Below are 22,150 nucleotides of genomic sequence, written 5' to 3' on the forward strand. Positions count from 1 at the left end.
TACATGGGGACAGGGTGAAGTGTACATTTTAATGGGAGCTGTCAGGAAAATTATTGATTTTGTTAGTAATGTTTTTGAAATTGTGACGTTCTGTTAATTCTGTCAGGTCCTCTTTGATAGCTTGGCTGAGAGCATTTTTGCATCCTTCATTAGTTTTTTAATACATGATAATTTCCCCTAACTCATCAATGCAAAGCAAGATCAGCTGCATGCTTGGTAACCATTTTTCTGATGTACAAACCTATTGCAGCAATAATTATAAACAGAACAAATTATTACAGATATTCATTATAAAATACAATTACACTGAGCCATGCTGCATTGTTACATTTTTCACAACTATTGCTTGTTCTTGAGTAAATGGTTTCATTATGAGCATGAAGGGCAAACTTAATACACTTCTGACTCATAGCAAACAGCACAAGAAATCATCCTGACTGTTCCTCCAAGTGCTTGGCGGTGTTTGCTCTGAATGAGAATAAAATGTCGACTTTGCTGCCAAATACTTGTCAGCTTAACAGAGGGGCTCTGGGTGGCAGCACAGACATGCAAGGAGGGGAGAAAGCCAGAAATTATGGCAGTGTCGCCTGAATTTCACTCCCCTAGAGCGTGGCTTTCTTCCATGTTTATGGGGTTTCAGTGCTGGGACCTTCCAGGAACAGCAGATCTTCCGTGATCATATATTAGAGCCGCCTTGAGGCGGCTCCGACTTGTGCTGGCTGCCCATGGAAAGCGCAGAGAAGACAGAGATGGGATAAGAAGCGTTTCTTCGAAGGATGGGACAGACAGGCTTGGGTGGGGGAGAGCAACTGGGAAGCTTGTTTAAGCAAGAGCTTTCTCAGGAGGGCAGTGCCATCTAGCATGGGGAAAAAGCAAACCCAGCCAAGAGGTCGGCAGCAAGCAGAGTGCTGCAGGCAGTCACTGAATTGCCTTTTTATTTCTTGTTGTTATTGCCTTTTTATTTCTCATCTGGGACAAGGTCAGAGCCAGGAGGAGGTCCCATCCTGGCAGCAATGCCATGCGCACATGTTCACTTTCGTGAACAGGGCACTCCAGGCAGGAGCAGGGGCTGCTGGATTTCTGCCCCCAGTCTTGTCTTTGCAAGGGCTTTGCACTGTAGGAAAGACCACAGTAGTTCCCTCCATGCACTAGCCCCTTGTACTCCAAGGGTTTGGTCACCTTCTGGTGAGCAGCTTTCAGCTGAGTGTTTCTGGGCTACTTAACATGAGTCCCTGAAAAAAGCTGGAAAACTTCTTTCATGCTAGTTTTTTCCCCTGGTAAAGCAATTCATTCACTCTATTGGGTGTCCCAGGGAGCAAATCTCTCTGCTGGTGGCCACAGCCTCCTGTGAGGCTTTCACCCTTCATGGTGCATGCTTTGTGGCTGCACTCTGAGCAGGGGCTCTGCCTTTGGACCTGCCCTGCTGATGCCACAGGGGCAAATTCAGCAACCCTGGGCCATGTGAGAGGAGAGGCTTGCTGCACGACTCCCAAACAGGAGAGAACCAGATCTTCGGGGCTTGGGGAAGGATGTGCTGCTTGCAAAGGAAAATAAAAAAGTCAAATCTCACCGTCAGTGAAGCTTTCCTTCACTATGCCCTAACTAGAAAGACCATCTTTCCCTTATGTTCCTTCCACAGAAAAAGCCCTAACTCCAGCATGCCTTTTGAGCTTGTAAATTGGAGCCTCCAAAGCCCAAACTGAGCAGCTGATCATGATGTTGTGCGTGGATCTGTTGTGCCTGGCAAGACAGAGCCTATTCCATGCTCAGGGGCTGGTTTAAGCAGTGCATCATGCTTTCAGGGGCTTGGTCTGTGCTGGTTCCCAGTGCTCGTGCCCCCAGGAGCCCATGCAGTGTATGCAAACTGTCAAGGGGCCGTTCTGCACCCTGAATTTTTGAAAAGGGGCGTATCTTGCTGTCCCTGGGCCAAGGCACCTCTGGGGGAGGCTGGTCCAGGCTGCATCATGTCCAGCCATGGCCTCTGGCCATGCCAGGGACGATGGCACCCTGCAAGCTGCTGGTGCGCTGACCCTGTGGTCTGCGCTCATCCTGAGGCAAGCTCGGCCCATTGGCTCCTGCCCTTTGCTCTCGTCTGTGCTGCTCCTCCAGCCTGTGCTACCAAACCCACTGTTTTCTGTCCACAGCCCTCTTCTCCTGCCATTTCCACCCTCCTCCTCCTCTCCCTGTCTCCTCTCCTCCCTTTTCCCCCCTTACTCTTGAATCTCTATTTCTTCTTCTCTGTTCCAGCAAAACGATATCAATCAAGGTGATAGATGATGAGGAGTATGAGAAAAACAAGACCTTCTACCTAGAGATCGGGGAGCCCCGGCTGGTGGAGATGAGTGAGAAGAAAGGTGGGGGACGTGCTCCGGGGCTGAGCCCAGCCTGTGTGTCCCTGTCTGGCTCACTCATGCCTGGCACCTGCAACACCGAGCTCACATCCCCAACGCCTATGGAAAAGGGCAGGAGCAAGAACATTTCCCATCCCCCCTGAACTCAGCCTTTCCACAGCCCACCAAGGTCCAACCCCAACCAGGTGACAGGGATGCTCCTGCCCTTCCCCATACGCCCCAGGGGGGATGTGCAGCTGCTTCCCCCCACCCGACCATCTCCGGCACCACGGCACCCGGGTGGACGTGAACTGCATGCGTGTGTGATGCCAATCATGTGTTTGCCTTTGTCTTGTGTTCCCACAGGAAATTCATTACCCTTAGAGTACTTGACCGTGAGGAGTATGAGAAAGAGTGCAGTTTCTTCCTTGTGCTTGGGGATCCAGTGTGGCTACGACGAGGAGTGAAAGGTGTGAGAGTAAAACCAGACCAGCTCTCGAGACGCTGCCGTCCGCTTTCTCTGTGTCTCCCTACTCTCACACTCCTTTCTCCTCGCACTTTGGCTCCTGGCCATTTTGCCCTCCCTCCTTCGAAGCTTGGCCACTGCACCTTTTTGCTCTGTTTTCTTTCCTCTTTCATTTCTGGAGGACTCCGTCTCACTCACCAGTGCCCCCCGGGAGCAAGGCATGCTCCTGGGAGGGCCCCGGAGCACCCAGGCAGGGGACGATGAGCATTGCCAGCCCCCAAAGACATTCTGAGAGTGCTGCCCTGCCACGTCGCAGCTACACCTTCATTTAATCAAGTAGAAAATTCAGTCTCGAGAAGTAAAAAGGCAACGCTGCATCATTTTTATCGGAAGATAAAATAGCCTTCACTTGAAATAAAATGCATGGCCAGAGCAGTAATTTTAGCTTTTTTATACTGGCACTAGGATCTGAAAATAGCTGAGAATCATGGCACAAGCAGGTAATACCATAAGATGCGATCAGTCTAGGAGAAATCAGGTTATACTCAAATAAAGGTTCATGGCTCTGCACTGGATAATAGCTTCTCATAGGAATAATAAAAACAATTTCCTCTTTCATCACATTTCTAAATCAACTGCAAACCTTCCCAAAAAGACAGAGTTCACTTATCTTTCCATTCATTTTTTTCTGCTAGGAAATTAAGTGAAAATTAATGGCAACAGCTAATTCTGTGCACTATTGGTGGCTGAGCAAGAAGCAGTTTTAGTTACTTAAGATAATTAGTTGCCCTACAACAGACCCTTATTAAAGTCTTTGTGAAAAATTGACAGCAGCATTTGGTCTGTCTGCCTTGGAGCTGCTTTCTAATTTCTGGGACATAAGCTCTCCCTTCAGCAGGCATGGAGTTGTAATACATTTGTTCAGGACAGAGAGGGCCCCCAGCGGTCCCCATGCTGAGTGGGGACACGCTGATGTATTTCAGGCTAAAAACACATCTGTCAGAGATGCCACATTCCCCTTCAGCGCAGGTGCCATCTAGGTCAGCTGCATTGTCCCCTCCATCAGATTTCCTGCTGACTAGGTAGCCAAAGCAGGGCTAAAAAATCAGACACACTGGCATGGCCCAGGCTCTGCAGGTGGGATTTGTATTGTTAAATGGTGCTGGTGGCATCTCTGGAGCATAGCCAGTGTTGCCAGGATAAAGTGACACATGGACAACTCAACTCAGCAGCTCCGGCTTCGCCCAGCTTGACAGGGACCAGCATGGGCTCAGCATTGCGAGTCCAGCAAGAGCAAACATGCTTTCCAGGCCCCAGGTTTGAGAATTGTGGTACCAACTCACAAGATCTCAGATGAAATTTTTAATTAAAAATAAAAGGAAAAGGAAAGTAAGTTCCTCGTCTTCCTGATCACAAAGATAACTGAGGAAACCTGAGGGAAGCTCAGCTTTGCAAACTCACTAGCTGGAAGGCAAGTCAAGATTTTTAAGGATGCTATTTGCTGCTTTGGCCATGCAATGATTTTTTTTTAACTCGTTCTTTGTGCTTGGTTTAGTATGAGAGGCAGCAAGGGGGGGGGGGGGGGGGGGGGGGGGTGAGCACTCTGGAGACAATAGCATCCCCGAAATGTCACCTTTGGGCCATGTAGCCATGGTGGGATCCGCGCCTCAGGGGCCAGAGACCCACCGGTGCACTAAGGGAGAGGCATTTTCTTTTGTTTTGGAGACCTAAAATGTTGAGCGACGAGATCCTTGAGCCAAGCCTTGCCACAGACTTTTCTTCTCTTCTTGTATATGCCAGAAGCACAGCTGCCTGTTGGAGCTATTGCTCCCCATTAGGCAGCTGGAGGAGGTCAAAGCCAGTAGCCGCTGCACATGGGACGTCTTGTGTCCTCCCCCAGGGCAGAACTGCCTCCGAGACCAATGGAAGATCTTGCACATACAATTCAAAGGGGAAAAATGAATTTTTGGAGTGTGCCTTTTAATACCATATCCACCTCATATTTGCAATAGTTTTTATTTTAAATCCACAATCCCGTGAAATGTTTCTGTTCCTTTATTTTTAGTGCCTTTCTCTCAACACTAATGGTATCCTGCAGCTTTACAGATCTGAAATCTCTGCCCTGGGATCTGGAGTCTTTCTGTGGATATCCCTTTTGATTTCATTATTCATTTACTTTTCTTCTTCTGTGTTTGTCTCTGTCTGTCTCCTTCACAGCCCTGTTGTTGAATGAGCTTGGTAAGCACGCATTTGTTTTTCTTTTCCATTTTTCCAGTTTGTCTGCATATTTTCAGAAGACAATTGATTTTGTTTTACATTTTTATTTGCTCAAGACATTCTCTTTTAGGATGGTCAGCACTATTTAAGTCAGCTCAGGTATCTAATGCCACATCTTTCCTTGGAGTAGAGCCCCAAAGTCACTAACATTAATGAGCGGTAACCCACTGTGGCAAGGAGCATTTTTTGGGAGTGGCGTTGTTACAGCCGTAGTAAACCCGCCAACACCCTGAGTTACAAACCTGCACTGTGCAAATTAGCCTATTGTCTCTTACACTGGTGTGGCAGAAATAGGATTGCCTGGCGACTTAGGGATGCCTGTGGCTGGACAGGAAACTTGGCCAATCCTTTTTGAAGAGATGGTGCAAACTTTGCCTCCAGTCGGGAAGATTTAGAGCCCACCCAGCCTCTGAATTTCCTTGCTGGCTATCGCCAGGATAGGGTGGCTGGGGAGGGAAGCAAAGCCACTCTCGTTCCCTGAAGCACCCCCAGCCCTAGGGCAGTTTGGCACTGATTTTACCCACTACACAGCATATATTAGATACTGGGGGGTGGCAGCTTGCAGATGTGGGTTGAAAAGCCTGTGTTCAGGTCTCCCTGCACTATCCCTGGGGTGTGTGTCGGGGAGCAGCTCCCTATGTCCACAGTCCCCAGCCGTGGGGAAGGGAAGGACCACCACGTCCCTGCGGGCTGCAGGGTGTCTATGTTGCTGTGCCGATGCTAATCCTCTCTCTCTCTCTCTCTCTCTCTCATTTTTGGTTTCATCTAGGTGGCTTCACCATCACAGGTATGGATTTCTGCTCTCCCCCTGCCCCCCTCTTCCCTCCTCTTAATGGCCATGTGCTCACCCCGCTCTTTCCTCTTCGTTTCCTCTTTGCTTTTGTTCTGTCATGGAGGGAAACTCTGGAAGGGTAAGAAGGCGCCGTGCCGCGGCCCCGCTGCCCCGGCCGGTCACACTAACACCATGTCCTCTCACAGAGTGCTCAGCCTGCCACACATGCCTAACCCCACCTCGGGGAGGGTGAGCCATCACTCCTGAAGCGACAGGCAGCCCCCCCCATCTCTTGGAGCAGGGGGGTCTTCTCCACTTGGTCCAGCCTTCCCTGCTGCCTGCATGGGAGGAGTGCACAGGGCTCTGCATGCCACGGGGAGCCTGCCCTCACTCCCCAGGCAGTAGCCAGGGTGCCTCAGCACTGTGGGAGGTGCAAGACCCCATGGCTGCTTCAGGCATGCAGCCCCTGCCCTTCCCACCAGCAAGACCTGGCAGCAGGGTTTGATCATCCATCATTAGCCAGCTGAGTATCCATCCCTAGGCCGAGCACTGCAGGGGGAGAAGGTCCCGGGTCCTGCACGTTGCAGAGCAGCCCCTCAGGAGCCCTGAAAATAATAATTCAGACTAAGGAGGCTCTGGCTGCGAGGCTGGTCCCTTTGACCCACAGAAGGGCTTTCCTGCAGCATGGTGCTGCCTGTGCAGATGAGGGGCAGCCGGCAAGGGAGCAACACTAACCCTGTGTGAAGTGGAAGTAGAGTTTACTAACCACATGGCGGCGGTTTGCACGGGGTATACATTCCCTTCTGCTGATCTCCTGCTGATCGCTTTGATAGGCAAACCAGTCTTCAGGAAGGTCCAGGCTAGAGATCATCCTCTTCCTTTCACCGTGGTCACCATCCAAGGTACCCACAGCGTGACACCTGAGGGCCATGGCGGTCTAACACATACTGATTAGGGTGTTTGCCTACTGACAGTTTAACTCCTGTCTCCAGTGAATCCAGCCCTTTTTAGCCCTGATGTCCTTCTGCTCGTCCCTGGGGTGGACTGGAAGGGTCTGCGCAGGGACAGTGACAAAAGCCATGCTGCCTGGGGTCCCCATGCCCCAAAGGCTGCACAGATGTCAGTGGAGGTGCAGACCTGCTCCATTGCTCTTGTAGTCTCTCCATTGCCTCCTCTATCAGGGTTTGGGGCCAGGCCATGCCCTGTGGATGGCTCTTCGCACCTGTATGGCCCGGCACTATTTCCTCCAGCCCCACCATCGCAGCAGGAGTTTCATGCTTTCTGGATGCCAGCCCCTCTTCCCGAAGGTACAGCCCTGCTCAGAAGGAGGCAGAGCCAAGATTTCATACCCATCTCAGCCCTGGGGCTGCTGGCAGCTCTCTCTGGTTGTTAAAAGGCTGATGGAAATGTCCTGACCATGCCACAGTGCAGACCTGGAGAGCTGGGAAATAGAGCAGCCTTAGTGATGATCTGTCCACTGCCAGCATCCCTGTGGGAGAGGCAGCAGGTACCAGGTGGTAAGCTATTCCCCAGCCCTGAGGGTGAACTGGACTCCTTCTGAGGTTGGATGAGTTGCAAACCTCTTGCTAGCATTTCCCAGCAAAACTACATTGTCTATGGCTCCATGACCTCCTCCTCCTCAGCTGCTCTGTCGCTCATGCTCCCACCCGGAGGCTTCCTGCCCTCCCGCTCTGACGGGAAGCCAGCTCCAGAGAGTGACCAGCTGGGCCTGGCTCACCGACTGGCTCTTTGCTTTGCAGAGGAGAACGAAGAAAAGCAGCCACTGACCAGCAAGGAGGAGAAAGACCGTCGAATCGCGGAGATGGGACGCCCAGTCCTGGGGGAGCACACCAAGCTTGAAATCATCATTGAGGAATCCTACGAGTTCAAGGTACTGTCCATGGCCCCTGTCCCTGTTCTTCTTCCCCTCCAGCTGGGGACCCTCCTTTTGGGTTTGCACAGCATTGGCAAGCAGATGTTAATGGCATCGCAGCAAAGCGAGGCAGTTCCTGGCATCACAAGGTCTCAGAGCAGGACCAAGGGACACTTTGAAAGGTGGCTGAGCCAAGGCAGGATGAAAGGGTGAAGGTCACTCCAGTGAGATGGCGGTGGGTTAAAATACACTCTATATCCTCACTCTGTCCATTAGCCCACAGCCATGGTCCTTGGGGGATGATCCCAGACTTTCTGTCCCACTCACAGACTGTTTGTTGTTATTATTATACAAGCACATAAATCTGGCAAGCCTAAAAGCTGACTGGGCTCCAAAATGCTGCAGGTTGCTTTAAAATATAACCTCGTTCTCACAGTGATGTGCTACATCCAGGTCCTATTTACAGGCGGTCTTGAGTGAGCCCTGAGCCTGGGACTCCCAGCACAAAGGCCTGATACCCTAAATGCAAGTAATGGTTGTGAAGCCAAGCTGTGTGAATGCGTGTGCCAGACCAAGAGCTGAAAACTGGCCATTCCATTATCTTTTCCATTTCTCTGTAGTATAAAAAATAACAGACCGCCCTTACTGTGTCGCAGTGGTGGCTGCCTCCCTCCCATGGTTTTGCTGCCCGCCAATAGCGCGCGTCTGAGGCATCACAGTGTGCGGGCAGCCCACAGGCTGCCTGACCAGGAGCATCTCCAACCCACTGCTGCCACAGCACCTTCCCTGCCAACGCTGAGCTCTGGCTCCCAGGCAGCACAGAGAGGTAGAGCCCAGCTCCGCAAATGGGCCTTGATCAAGTCCCAGTTAGTGCTTTGAAGCAGCCTGGTAAAAATTCTTCCCAAGGCACTGGGAACAACAGGAGCTGTGGCACCTCAGCACTATTTGCTGTTAAATCTCCGCTGAGATAGTTCAAACTCCCATCATGAGCAGGTTTCAAAAGGTCTTTTTGAGCGGCAGCGAGGGGAATTGCAAGTACTTACATTTGCTTTCACTGCTGGGGCTCTTGACCTGAGCTTAAAATCTACTAAGCTTTTTCCTTAAGTGCATGGCTGTAAGCACTAGCACTGGTGGGCTTTAGCCCAGCATCTCCAGCCCAATAGCCCCTAATTCTCTCCTCTGCGTCTCCATCCACAGAACACGGTGGACAAGCTCATTAAGAAGACAAACCTGGCCCTGGTGGTTGGCACAAACAGCTGGAGGGAGCAGTTTATTGAGGCTATTACTGTCAGTGCGGGTGAGTTTGGACCACAGCTCCAGGTGAATTACGATCAACCTCGCTTATGTCTCGGCTTGGCTGTACCAGTAATACAGACCATAGTGGAGCAGCAGGAGGCAAAACAGGTGGTGGAGTTATTTACAGCGTCTGCATAAATAAGACAGCTGATTAAACCCTTTCGTGAGATCACCTTGTCTGATGTGTAGGAAACCTCCTGAATTAAGTGTGTCTGTAGCACCTGGCAAAGAAACACCCTGGCTGTTACCAGATGGCAGAGGGGAAACGTCATTTCAGTGAGAAAGATTCACGAGGCGAACGCAGTGTTTAAATTCAGAGTGGCATAAATGATGTTGGTGCAAAGCAGCAGTGCTCCCCATCCCTGGCACTCCCCGTACTGCTGTGGTGAGGAAAATACGGTAGCGAGGGTGCCAAGCCCTGAAGACGGCCACTGAGTCCCCCTCTCTGTGGCCCAAAATTTGCCCTTGACCCCCTGCTTTCAGGAACTCCTGCTGCTCCAGCCAGCTGTGGCTGGAGGTTGTAGCTTAGCAGCCCAATAGCTGCAGCAGCATGTGATATCTGTGGTCATATCAGATCATATCTGATCATATCTTCCCTCTCTTGGAGAATTGCCTTTCCCTCAGAAATGCCCTGTTGTACTGTTCACACGGGCACCAGTGCCATGTTTACCAGCATGCCCAGTATAGGATATATTAGCATTCCCACATCTGTGGAATATGAAAGAAAGGTCTCCTCCAGGTGTGGTTTTAACAGCTGGAGACACTATAACTCACTGGCTGGATGTTACAACCTCACAGCCCAGCCTGGGCTGCGTGTGTGCATGCATTAAGGCAAAATCAACCAGCTTAAATTAAATCACTGGGGAAGGCAATTTGAGCCCATCTGGCTAACTGTGCATTGAAATGCATGGGGGAACACTCACATTTCCTACCTCGAGCTCTGCTGTACATGGTAACCTCTGCCCAGCACAAAGTAATTAAAAGTGATGGCCGTACCATTTACCCTCCACCTCTGAAAAGGAGGACAGGACATTGTGCAGCAGCTATCTCCTCAAATTGTGTTCCCTCCTCTTGTAGCATAGTTACTCTTAGAGCCTCCAGCCAAGAGCCTCCCATTATTTCAGATATAGCATGAACATATCATACAAGACAATCCTTGCTGCAGGTTTTGCAGCTAATACAGCTAAACTAATCTATGCCAGAATCAATTCTTTAATTGCATCCCATATTAAAGCAAAGATAATCACTGGCACTTGGATCCCATCTCTGTGACATGTGTAAAGACTGCAGTTATGTGAAAGCCCCGTTGCCACCGCGTCTTGAATATACAGCCACCATCAGTGCTAGCAGGATGATTAATAAAGATTTAATAAATGTGGCATATTTTGGTGGACATGAGCTGTCCCTTGCAGTTGGGGAACAGTAGTTTGTCTCTGAGCTCTGGACCTGCTTATTTTGCAAGCATTTAGCTCCTCAAGCTTTGTGCCGAGCAAGTTAGTTAAAATGCCTCAAACACTGGAGTTTGGGTTTGAGTTTTTCCCTGCAGCCCACCATGGAGAGCAGTTGAAAGTCACACATTCCCACTTCAAAACGTAACATGCCAGCTGAGAAAAGAAACATTAAAACCCTGTGTCCCACCCAATGAGCAGCTGGTGGCAATGTTGGCAGGGAGGCAGAGCAATGGAGCAGCAGGAGGTCAGGTCTGTGGAAGGGCAGTGCAGGTGCAGGCAGGACTGTGCCACACCATGCCGTGCCATACCACGCTATCCGTGGGGCTGAGCAGGAGCCTCTCACCCATAGCTGCCTTCAGTGTGCACCCAACAGCCCATAAAGTTTCTTCCACAGCAAAAACATCCTGGGGTTTGTGAGCCTGTTCCTGACTGCACCCCTGGGTCACCATCTGACCTCGCCCTGCGTTTCAAGTCACCTTCACAGGATCTGGCCAGCTCTTCGAAAGAGAGATGCTACTGCTGCTTAACAAAATGATAGACAGATCTGGATGAGCGTTATGACAGTGGCACTCATGTTCATTTTTCAGTCTGTTTTATCATCTCCGTAAAGATTTAGATCCATGACAGTCCTGCTGCCGTGCAGCTTGGGAGAGGATTAAAATACCCGCTGCAAAATTACAGTGTGAGCACAGCATCATGTATCCTGCCAGTACCAGCTTTTGTGCAATGAGCAAAAAGAACAGGCCAGCATAGGCTTCCCAGGCTGAAAAACTGTTCCTTATCTCCACGACAATGCACAGGAATAGGGTATTTATATCTGCCAAAATAATAACACCATGCCACTGATTAGCTACTGTTTCTGCCATAGTGAGTTTGAAGCTTTAAAGCCAAACAACGCATAATTTTCCATCAAGTTATTGTAGAGACATCAAGTTTCCCTCTACCTCTATCTTATGTGTTGGTCTAGATCTGAAAAGGTGCTTTGAAGGCAAACAATATGTGCAAAGTTGCACCCCAACAGGGTGCTGAGTAGGACTTTTCCCTGGTTGGTCATGGCTTTATTTAGCCAAATATTGAAAACCTCCAAAGTGTGTGTCCCAGGGCTGCACCACCCTCCTGTAGGAGATGTTTCTCCTGATGTTACCATCCAAGCTGCAGTTTGTGGCCATTGCTCCTTGTTGTATCGCTTGTCAGTGCAGAGGGGAGTTTCGCTCCATCCTCTCTGTACATGCCCTCCAAGTCGCTGTAGGCTATTGCTTGGTCCTCTCCAACCTCCTCTCTCCCTGATGCACCAAGCCAGCTCCTCCCACCTCTCCCTATAGGCAACATCCTCCAAGCTCCAATCATCTTGCTGGCCCCACTGAATCCCCTTCAGCTTCGCCCCAGCCCTCATGTGGGTTGCCGTATCCCCTGTGTACAGACAGATATCTGCATTAGAGGTTCCCTACTGCCTTGATCTCACTGGCTCCATCACTACCCTCTCCCCTGCAGCCGCATCTCTGCTGAGAGCCCCAAGGATGCCAGCAGAGTGCAAAGTTTACATATACTGGAGCTGGGCCAAACCAAGAGCAGGTTGACTCCCCTTATAGGTTACCAAATCTTTTGAGGGTGATCACAATCTGGGTGATCCCTGGGCCTTTTCCTTTTCTTGCTCCCATGTGCTGTGTGTGCTCTCTGCGGGACCACAAAGGGGAATAGCCAAGAGGTGAAACTTCAGTGCACAGGGTTGGCCTCCACTTTCCCAGGAAGGATGCCATGTCTTGATCCCCCAATTGGCTTTTCATCACCACTTCTGCAATGAGGCAGAAAGCAATTATTGTTATGAGCAGCAACAGAGCAAGCAGCTCACCAGCAGCTTCCCCGAGTAACTGTTCTCATGGCACAGAGCCACCATTTGAACATGGGGTTAATTGATACCCACGTATTGGTACACAGCGTACAGCAAGACCATTTTATTCTTCCTGTGGGAGGCTTTATACATTTTGTTATTCAATCAAACATCCACATTGTGGAGGAAGATGTGAAAGGAGGAATGTTCACCCCGGCCAGCAGCGGGGCAGATAAAAACAGCACAGTCTCATTCAAAAGCTTATGCCAGCCTGATCAGTGCTGTGGCTGCTGGGAGAAGCAGCTTTTCCCAGGCACAGAGCCATCATCCCCTTAAACCCAGCATCTGGCGAGGTGGGATCTTGTCCCCTTGCCCACTGCAGTGGAGCGGAGCAGAGCAGAGACTCAGGTTTCAGTGGGTGCTTTTGGCTGCTCTGGGACTTGGCGCCTTTTTCTGCCATCCCGAGGTGTCCTCCTGGGAAGGAGAGCCAGGATCACTCATGCCGTCTGGTGGGGATGGACTGCACATTGCGTCCTCCCCTTGGTAAGGGGCTTCTGCCAACAGCCGTGCAGGGAGATCTGGTGGTCCACATCCTTGGAGGGAAAGAAATGCATCAAAGACAATGACAAATCACCAACCCAAGTGCAAGGGATGTCTTTAACACAACTTGCAATGCCCTTGGAATCTCTGACATCCATGACTTAGAAACACATCCTTGTTCTTTGAAGGCAGAAGGAAGGCTCCCACTGATTTCACTGGGAAAGCGTCACCTCCCCTTCATGCCTGGGGGTGGTTTGAGCGCAAGCTGAAGGAGTTTTTGACTGTGTCACAACTCTGGCGTTATGCACTGTGCCAGGCTGGAGGAGATCTGTGTTCGCCACACAGCCTGCCCAGAGGACAGGCTGTCTGGCAGGCTTGCGAGGTGCCTCATCAGAGCTGCTGGAGTCGGGCAGAAGGTCACCAGCCCCAAGGGGCTCACTGGCAGGGTCAGCCCCACACAATGGGGACTCCCTGGAGGCTGGATGTCAAGTGGCTTTGGAGAGACAGGTGAGGTGCCGATGCCTGGAGCAGGGAAGGGAGAAACCGAGACACCTGCCTGGATCCCCATGGCCCTGCCAGGACCAACAAGATGAAGATGTGCTGGGCCAGTGCCAGAGGAAAGGGCCAAAGAGCCAGGGGAGGGGGCCAGGACAGTCCGATGTCTGCTGAGCTCTTTCCCTGCAACCCACAGGAGAGCTTGTGGGCACAAGCCAGCCTGCATGTCCAGGAGGCATGGCTGTGGATGCATAACTCCCCAAGAGCCTTTGGGGGCATGCAGCAAGCTGGCACTCGGGGTACAAGAGCCCCCGGGACATCAGGCAGGATGGGCACAAGGACTCACATCCCCAACTCCCCATCTGTGCTGGAGACCCAGGTCTTGCAGGTGCTGCAGGGGCCACAGCCGTGAGCAGTGGTGTGCTGTGTGGGGTTGAGCGCTCAGAACAGCACCAGGATAGGCAGGGTCCAACCCACACAGTGTGCCTGGTGAGCAGAGATGGGGCCAGGACTGCTGGCAGGCTCATGCTGGGAAAAATGACCCCTGCGAGGCATTAACAACAGATTGGTGAGAAGTGAAGCGCTGACCTGGATCAGGGACAGAAAACAGAAGAAGGAAAGTTCATTTTTGCTGTGACAGATGATACTCCATAGCTGGCTCATGGCCTGGGGTGCTTGACAGCTACCTGGAAGGGGTGCAAATGGGGAAGCATTTTCATGTGCAGGGGGTGCCCACTGTCCTGGTCAGACCAGACTGAAAGGAATGAGCAGCCAGAGCTCATAGGCAGGCACGTGAAGGGGCAGGGAAATGCAACAGGGAAGGACAGTCAGCAGTGATGGACCAGGAAGGTTTTAGGGCAGATATTCTTCATGGCTGGTTTGCAGAAAAGGTGAAGCACCAGAGCTAGCAGCTCAGCAGCCACCAAAACCATCTGTCTTTCCAGAGAGCTGGAAGCAATCACAGGCACTTGTGAAAAGTGGCTTAAAAAGAACTTCCTTAAGGGAGTCTCCATGAGGCATGTGTTGTTGCTCTTGGTAGGTTCACCTGCTCCAATCGGCTCCAGCCAGCGTGAGGCCAGTCGTTTCCCATGTCTTCTGGGGAAAGGGCTCCTGAGCAGGGGCTGAGTCCCAGAAAGCATCTGGTGGTTAAACCCCGGCAGAGGTGCTGGCATGAGGCTCTGCGTTTTCTGAAGTGCAGGTTGGTTTTTGAGACTGATGCCTTTGGAGGGTCTCTCTGTGCTGTGGGAAGGGGCCAGGAAAAGCCTTCAAGCCCCTCTGATGATTGCCCAGAAAATAAGATATTTGGAAGTCAAGGCCTTCTAGGGCCTAAATCATGAGACACAGCATTTGGGGGAGCTGCAGTATGCAGAGGAGCTTTGCCCAGCCTCCCCCAGCATGGGTGAGTCTAATCAGGCACTGGTGATTTTCTCCAGGGGAAGATGACGATGACGATGAATGTGGGGAGGAGAAGCTGCCCTCCTGCTTCGACTACGTGATGCACTTTCTGACTGTCTTCTGGAAGGTCCTTTTTGCCTTCGTACCCCCGACAGACTACTGGAATGGCTGGGCTTGCTTCGTCGTCTCCATCCTCATGATCGGCCTCCTGACAGCTTTCATCGGTGACCTGGCATCCCACTTTGGCTGCACCATCGGCTTGAAGGACTCGGTCACCGCAGTTGTGTTTGTCGCACTGGGGACATCGGTGCCAGGTAAGGACAACAGCAAGGTTTGTTGTAAAAGTCCATCACTGCCCAGTCTGGGTTTGGGCTTGGGCTGGGAAAGCTGGGCACAGCGAGGTCGTTGGCTGTGCTCTGCAGGACCCCCAAGGACAGATTTGAAGTGTATTTGGAAGTTGTTTTTCAGTTTCAGATGGGTCGGGAGGATCAAACCAGGATGTGGATTCAGTCCTCTGGAAATTATTTCAAGGATCTTCCCCTTGCAAAGACTGTGAAGTATCGATTTCTGTGGACAGCCTGCATGGCATCCACTCTCAGAGTAGGAAATTGGTCTTTGATTAAAATGCTGCCTGTGTTGGCAGTCCTGCATTTTCTTTCTGAACATCTGCTCCTTTAACCTTGCCTCCCAGGTGAGTTAGGTGCTAGTCCATACTCAGGGTGCTCTGCCCAGTGCAAACACCTTTGTGTGAGATCAGGTTCAGCTTTGGGTCAGATGGATTGAGGTGAGGTTGCTGAGCTGGGGGAGCTACTCAAAATGCGACTTCTGAAGCCCCTAGAAGGCCCTGGCCCCACAAATGTTTGGAGACACACCTCTGATAAAGTGGTCAGAAGACAGCAGAGACTGAGGACTGACCAGGGAGAGAAAAAAACCACGAGTTTCCATACCTACATGCCACTTTGTCTTCCCAATGCACATTGACTTGCTGCAACCCAGCCTCCTTTTCTGCCGGCTCAGCAAAGGGCCCCTCTTAGGGATGAGCTGGTGCACTGGAGAGTATGGTCCCAATGACATGGTTGTTCTGGGAAGTCCAATGTCAGCTTGTGTGAGAGGGCCTGGGCCTTTCACTCACCTTCTTCCATGGGCTGTGCTGGCCAGGCACGGCCTGGTTCCCAGACAAGGGGCTCTAACCCAACCCGAGCACCCCCCCGCGTCGGTTACACCTTCCCTCGCCAACTCCAGACTTCCAGTGATCAGCATGCGGGTGCTCGAAGATCTTGATATGGTCCTAATGCTATCAGAGCCCAAAAAAGGAGCGGCAGAACCAAAATGAAGAACAGATTTGGGCAAGGAACAGAAGAAGGAGCATTTTTTAGACCTCTGGCACTTCTAGGCATGAGGTTTGTAGGGCTGTCTCACACCTTTGACAGCGAAAATCTTCCCTCCTGCTTTAGTCGACAAAAGGTGGCATTTAAGAAGTTCTTTTTAGGATACATTTGGCTACTCCTGTTTGAACTAGCAGATGGTCGAGACCATGTCATGTTAGCTGGGTGCTAGTTGGGCTCCTCCATACCAGGGAGGTACAGGGTGCTTTCCAGGAGGTGGACAGGCATCAGAAAAACGTGCAGTGAAATCAAGACTGACAGGGGCCTTCCCTGCATTAAAAGCACCGCTCAAGCTTGCAGAAGTGCGTGTGGTTGTTTCCACGCTCTGGCTGGCGCTGGCAGCATGCCCCAGATGTGCCCCATCCCTTCTCCTGCAGTGGCAGCTGTAGCACCTCAGAGGCATCAGCACTGTCCCACAACCACATTACTGCACCATGACCAAGGCTGAGAACAAGGGGAAATGCCTTTTCCTTCCCTCAGCAGTCAGATGCATTTCCATGGGAGATTTTTTTAAAAAATAAAGCAGTCTTTTGATTTCTTTGCTGCAAATGGCCACTCTTGCTGTGCTTATAGGTGCCCAGCCCCTCCTGTTACATGAAACTGGGTCTTCATGTCAGATTGCTCTTCACCATCTCACCTTGGAGCCCTGCTGGGAAGGAGCATAAAGGAAACTGTAGAATTAAAAAATATGAAATCTGACCTCACCATTTTCCTTTTCTGAGCCACACTCTGCTGCCTGTACCCAAGGTGATCTGGGAGTGCAGATGTGTTAAGGATTCATGTTCTCATCACTAGCTGAGAGTGCTCACCTGGACAAAACCCAGATGCTAATCCCGCCTCCTGCTACCCCTCCTACAGATCCTGAGTGGGTTTGGATGTAAAATCAGCACTTCCCTATGGTGCAGAGCAGCGTCGTGCTGGTCTACTCGATACAAGATCTGCCTTGTAAAAGGCCAGCCGAGTTTTATCACAGCTCTTTTGCCACCGGTATTAAAGCTGGTGGAGCACCTGGGCAAGCATACACTCACCTGCATGGTTTTTCTCCCTAAGGGGTGAAAGACGACCACTTATTTACCAAAGTGTCAGGGTCTGCACAAGACACTGGACTTTAGTGAAGCAAAAGGTTTCGGAGAGACATCATTAAAAAGCAAACACAGAAACACAAATACAAAACTTCAGGGGACCTGAAGGATAGATAGAAATCATTCTGGCTCCCACAAAGCTTTTCCAACCTTTTCAGTTCTTTTGCAAGTCAACAAATTAGTGGATGTGGGAGAAGGGGCCAGCAAACTGTAGCACTGGGAAGTGTTGTTTCTTGCTTGAAGCACTGTGGGGCATCTGGGCCCATATTGGGGGAAGCCCAATATTTCTGGACATTGAGAGTTCCCTCCTGGGCATTTCTGGACCCTGATTGTCACTCTGGCTCTGGCCAGATGTGCCCTTCCTTGGGAGTGCCCATAGACGGGGCCGTACCCTGTCCCCTTACGCACTATCTTCAGTCCCCAAGTGATGCTGTTGACATTTGGCCCCAAGCTGCCTGCTGCTGTCCCTCCTTACCTGGCTGTTTCCTGAGGGTTTCCCTCTGCCTTCCCTTTGCAGACACATTTGCCAGCAAAGTAGCAGCGACACAGGACCAGTACGCAGATGCCTCCATCGGGAACGTCACCGGAAGCAATGCCGTGAACGTTTTCCTGGGCATCGGAGTGGCCTGGTCCATCGCGGCCATCTACCACGCAGCGCATGGACAAGCCTTCCAAGTCTCGCCTGGCACCCTGGCCTTCTCCGTCACCCTCTTCACCATTTTTGCTTTTATCAGTGTGGGCGTGCTGCTCTACCGGCGGAGACCCGAGATTGGAGGTGAGCTGGGCGGGCCGCGGACTTCCAAGCTGCTCACATCCTCACTCTTTATCCTCCTCTGGCTCTTGTACATATTCTTCTCATCTCTGGAAGCCTACTGCCACATAAAGGGCTTCTAAAGGGACAATCAGAGATAGTAAATATATATATATATCTATATGTATCTATATAGAGTGATATATAGGTATAGATATAGATATAATGCTGTGTATAATGAACAGAGAAAGAATAAAAGAGATTTGCCATGTTCACATACCTGCTGACGGAAAGCGGCTTTGGAGCATCCTTTGAACTAGGCAGGACCCCAAAGCCAGCAGGACCCCTCCCCGGGCAGCAGCCCCAGCCAGGAGCCTGGCGGCAGGGCCCTTTCTGCAACTCTACCAACAAGAACGGCTGATAGCCACCGAGCCCTTTCCCATCGCTCTCTCCTGCCCACGGCCCCCTGGGAGGATGGATGTGAAGGTGACTGGGGCGCGTCGGTACAGGGAAGGCCAGAGTGGCTGATGAGAAACAGAGCAGTAGGCAAGGGATGGAGAGGAAAGCGAGGGTCCTGATCTCCGACCACCATCCGCCTGCCTTCGCCACTCGGGAACGTCCCCTCTGGCCCTGTTGGAGAGAAGCGAGAGACCGGACTGAAGAAAAGGGGAAATTGGGAGCTTTCTAAGGATAGAACACAAACCGTTTTCGTCATTGATTTGGGGTTGGGTTTGGTTTTTTTTTTCATTTTGGTGTGTGTACGACTAGCATTTCCCCCCACATGCCCCTCGCCTTTCCCCCTCTGTGCTTCGGGGATGCGCAGCCGCACCCTCGTGTCCGGTGTCCTAAGCCGAGGCTGTGCGGAGTGGTGGGGGCTTTCCTCCCGTCTCATCCGCCTCCTTGGGCATGCTGTCGTGGTACTTGTAACATTTGCATGAATGAAATGAACCCTATTTGTATATAGCATCCTATAGCGATAGTCCTTTCAGCCATGTGGGTTGAGCATTGCAGATACAAGTGTTTTCACTGGGTTTTATTTATTTTAGTTAGTTTAGTTTTGCCATAGGTTTTTGTTCATTTTTTTGTTTCCTCTTAGTGGGGGTAAAAGGAGGGAAAGCTGTCCCCGTTTATTGCTCCGTGAGTGGGTCCACGAGAAGCAATAACAGCCCCACAGATGTAGGTTTTCAGGGGAGGAAAACCCACACTCCAGAGACTGCAGGCTCCCGTCCCCCTGCATGGCTGGGGTCCTCCCCACAGTGGCCAGTCTGGGACATGCTGAAGCCAGTGTGAAGGCCTCCACCGTCCACAGGAGGTTTTACACAAGGTCCCAGGGAGTGGGATGAACAGCATCCAAGCCCAAGTGGGACAAGTACAGCTGGCTCCCAGCACCTCGCCTCTGCCTTTATAGCTGGTGGCTGCCTCAAAACCCCTTGGCTCTCTGCTATTCCCTGTGTCCCCAGAAGTCTAGTGACTGCCCCTGTTTCTGAGCATTAAGCCATCAGGATCAGTCCCCAAAGCTGGTCCTTTCCCACAGACATTTGGAGGCAGAATAATACAGCGTAAGTGCTGAAGGGCCATAACAAGATCTCCCACGCCACTGAGCATAACCGGGAAGCGTCCCCCAAGGAAAAAGGCCATATTTTGCACTGTCTGAATCTGAAATCAATGGAAAGGATGAGACAGGGAGGTGTAATTCAGCATCACCCCCCAACTCCAGCAGGGCAGGCTGGGGTAGCGAGCCGAGCCCGGGGAGGTGTAAACGCAGGGCTCCCCTGGGCGCAGCACAGGGATGACATTGTGCACTGGTGTTGAGACGCATCTTCTTACCCTATGCCCTTCGCTGGGCTTCACAAACGCCCAGCCTGCACATCCACTGGTGAGCTCTTCCCACCCAGCTGAAAACCACGTCTGACGCTTGTACCATAACTGATTGGCTGGGGGTATTTGTGCTCATTTTGAACAATCTGTGGAAATCTTAACCTGTTGTAAGATTTTCTCTAGGAGCATGAAGATGTGGGGTTTTTTTTTTTTCTTCTCAAGCCTTTTTTTTCACTTTTGACGGGTTTTGGGGGTTTTCCTTTTGTTTCTCATTGTTTTGGGGGAAGAATCAAACACAGGCGCAGGTTGTTCAGGTTTATGATTACCTTTATGTACAATTATTTCATTTTCATCTGTTTGGCTTCATTGATTTTTCTTTGTGTGTATTGCCCACCACTATAGGCAGTGAGTCCACTAATTGTGATGATCCTTATCAATGGCACACAATGCACAGACAAATAAAGTTTGTAATGATTCCTGATGGATCCAGTAGTGCTCCTGCATATTCTCTATGGAAAACCCTTCCCTCCCCTCCTGTTGTCTCTCCTTATGGTGTACCCATCTCTTTACTCATTGGTTTCCCTTCGTTGTGTTTCTGCTGCTGACGGGGCACAACGGTGCCTCTGCACACCTGCTCTTGCCCCATCTCATGGCTTTCCTCCTGCTCCATCTCCATTGTGCCTCGGACTCGGTGTGCTGGGGTACAACCTGGGCTTGCAGCCTGCCCAGCTCTCAGGGGGAAGCAGGAAACCACCCAGGGACAAAGCTGCAGTGCAACCCTTCTGGGGCCAGGACCCGCTCCTGTGCTGGGTCCCCTGTCAGTGCTGGCTTGCCCTAGGCTCGCGGAGAGCCATGCATGTGCCCCCAAGGTACTTTGCAGCTCTTTCTGCTTGTGTCCTCTAGTTATATAGAACTGCTCCTGCTCTTGTTCCAGCCTCACGGTGACTTGTGCTAGGTTAAGCCACTAGCTAATGATAAGTAGGAATGCAAGAGATGCATTACCAGGGCAGGGTCCATGAGTGCCAAAGTAGATCTGAGACACCCCATGAGGTCACCAAGCAAACCGGGAGCTCAGGCTGCTCTGGGCAGCTGCCTGCCCATGCCCCAGTCCAGGTGCCATGGGCCATTTCTGACCCACATGGCTCGAGAGAGCTCAGCCAGCACTGAGGAGGAGCAAAGTCTCTACATGCCCAGGGATGTTGCTCCTCCCTGTGTTTCATCCAGCATCTGTTGAGCTGTCCCCAAATAAACCCTCCCTGCGATGCTTCCAAGGTCCCTCTCTGACAGCCGAACTCAAACACCAGCACTGGAGACGCAGCCCAGGCAAGCACTGCCTTCATCTGGTGGGGCTCTCCCCGCTCCTCCCAGTGAGGAGCGCATGCCTGGGGAGCCCATTCCTGGGGTCCTGCCCATACTCCTGCCTACGCTCCTGCCCACGTTCCTGCCCATCTGCTGTGCAGGGTCAGGATGGGGCCACACGGCCGGTCAGACTGGCACCAACAGCAGTGTCTGGCTTTCAAGCTCCAGGCTTGAAACGTGCCACCAAGCAAAAAGAAAGAGGGTAGGAGGTGGCTGATTTTGTTGCAGCATGACTGTGTCTGTAGAGGCCCAGATGCAGTAAAATTACCATCGGCTGACGTAAGGGGATGTGTGGCAGAGCAAAGCAACTAACACACCCTTGCAGCCAGAGGATTTAACATGATCTCTGGGCTGCTCTCATGCAAACCTGGCCCTTCCCCACACCCTATGGTGCTTCTTGCCAGCTATGCTGCTGGTCCCACTCTCCCTGCAGGTGCTCAGCACCCTCCAGGATGAGTGCGGGTCAAGCTCCAACGCTCATCAAGCCCCAGGCGGACGCAGCAGGCCACATCCGCTTGCTTTTCCCAGGCAGTGAATTATGAAAGCAAAGCAGCTCTCCTGACCCAGTAATTATATCTACTGAAAGGTGATGTTGGTATTTTACTCTCATCATTTGCTTCTTCAGAATGAATTGCAGTCACTGAAGTCATTAACAAGTCAAATGGGACTTGCGTAGCAGCTCGGTTTAACAGGCAGTAAATAACTGTTCTTCTCACAGAGCTTTCCAAAGGGAATGATGGAGCATTGCTTGCTTAGGACAAGGCCTAAATCACACAGTAAACACCAGCCTTGTTTATGCAATTATTCTCTGACAGCCGTGTGCTTTTTGGCATCTTTAACAAGCTTATGCAAAGCATGACATGTATTTGCCCAGTTGCTCATTGAGGAGCCACGGATGAGCAGCGAGCCTTTTACCTGGCTGCTGCCTTGCCATACCAAGGAGGGGAAGGACTGCTCCACTGAGCCCCAGCCACCCGCCTGTGTTCACGAGGGTGTAATGCCTCCTCCTCTGCACCAACCTCATCTTTAAAT

At 51.3% G+C, this 22,150-nt stretch overlaps 1 protein-coding gene across 2 annotated transcripts in view; it reads left to right on the forward strand.

Moving 5' to 3' along the window:
* The window catches only part of SLC8A1 (solute carrier family 8 member A1), a gene marked incomplete at its 3' end in the record, with an annotated part of 104,567 nt that extends 86,483 nt beyond the window's left edge, over nucleotides 1-18,084 (forward strand). The window contains exons 2-7 of one of the 2 annotated variants that reach the window (XM_082306160.1): nucleotides 2,697-2,800; nucleotides 5,843-5,860; nucleotides 7,606-7,736; nucleotides 8,916-9,015; nucleotides 14,762-15,037; nucleotides 17,708-18,084. In XM_082306160.1, the coding sequence (XP_082162286.1) occupies nucleotides 2,697-2,800; nucleotides 5,843-5,860; nucleotides 7,606-7,736; nucleotides 8,916-9,015; nucleotides 14,762-15,037; nucleotides 17,708-18,084 (1,006 nt within the window). The remainder of the gene's footprint in view (nucleotides 1-2,696; nucleotides 2,801-5,842; nucleotides 5,861-7,605; nucleotides 7,737-8,915; nucleotides 9,016-14,761; nucleotides 15,038-17,707) is intronic. The other variant, XM_082306161.1, reaches the window with a different exon arrangement.
* Between the last annotated feature and the right edge of the window lie 4,066 nt (nucleotides 18,085-22,150).

Source organism: Platalea leucorodia, assembly GCF_965183815.1.
Source record: "Platalea leucorodia genome assembly, chromosome: 3".
Classification (NCBI taxonomy): domain Eukaryota; kingdom Metazoa; phylum Chordata; class Aves; order Pelecaniformes; family Threskiornithidae; genus Platalea; species Platalea leucorodia.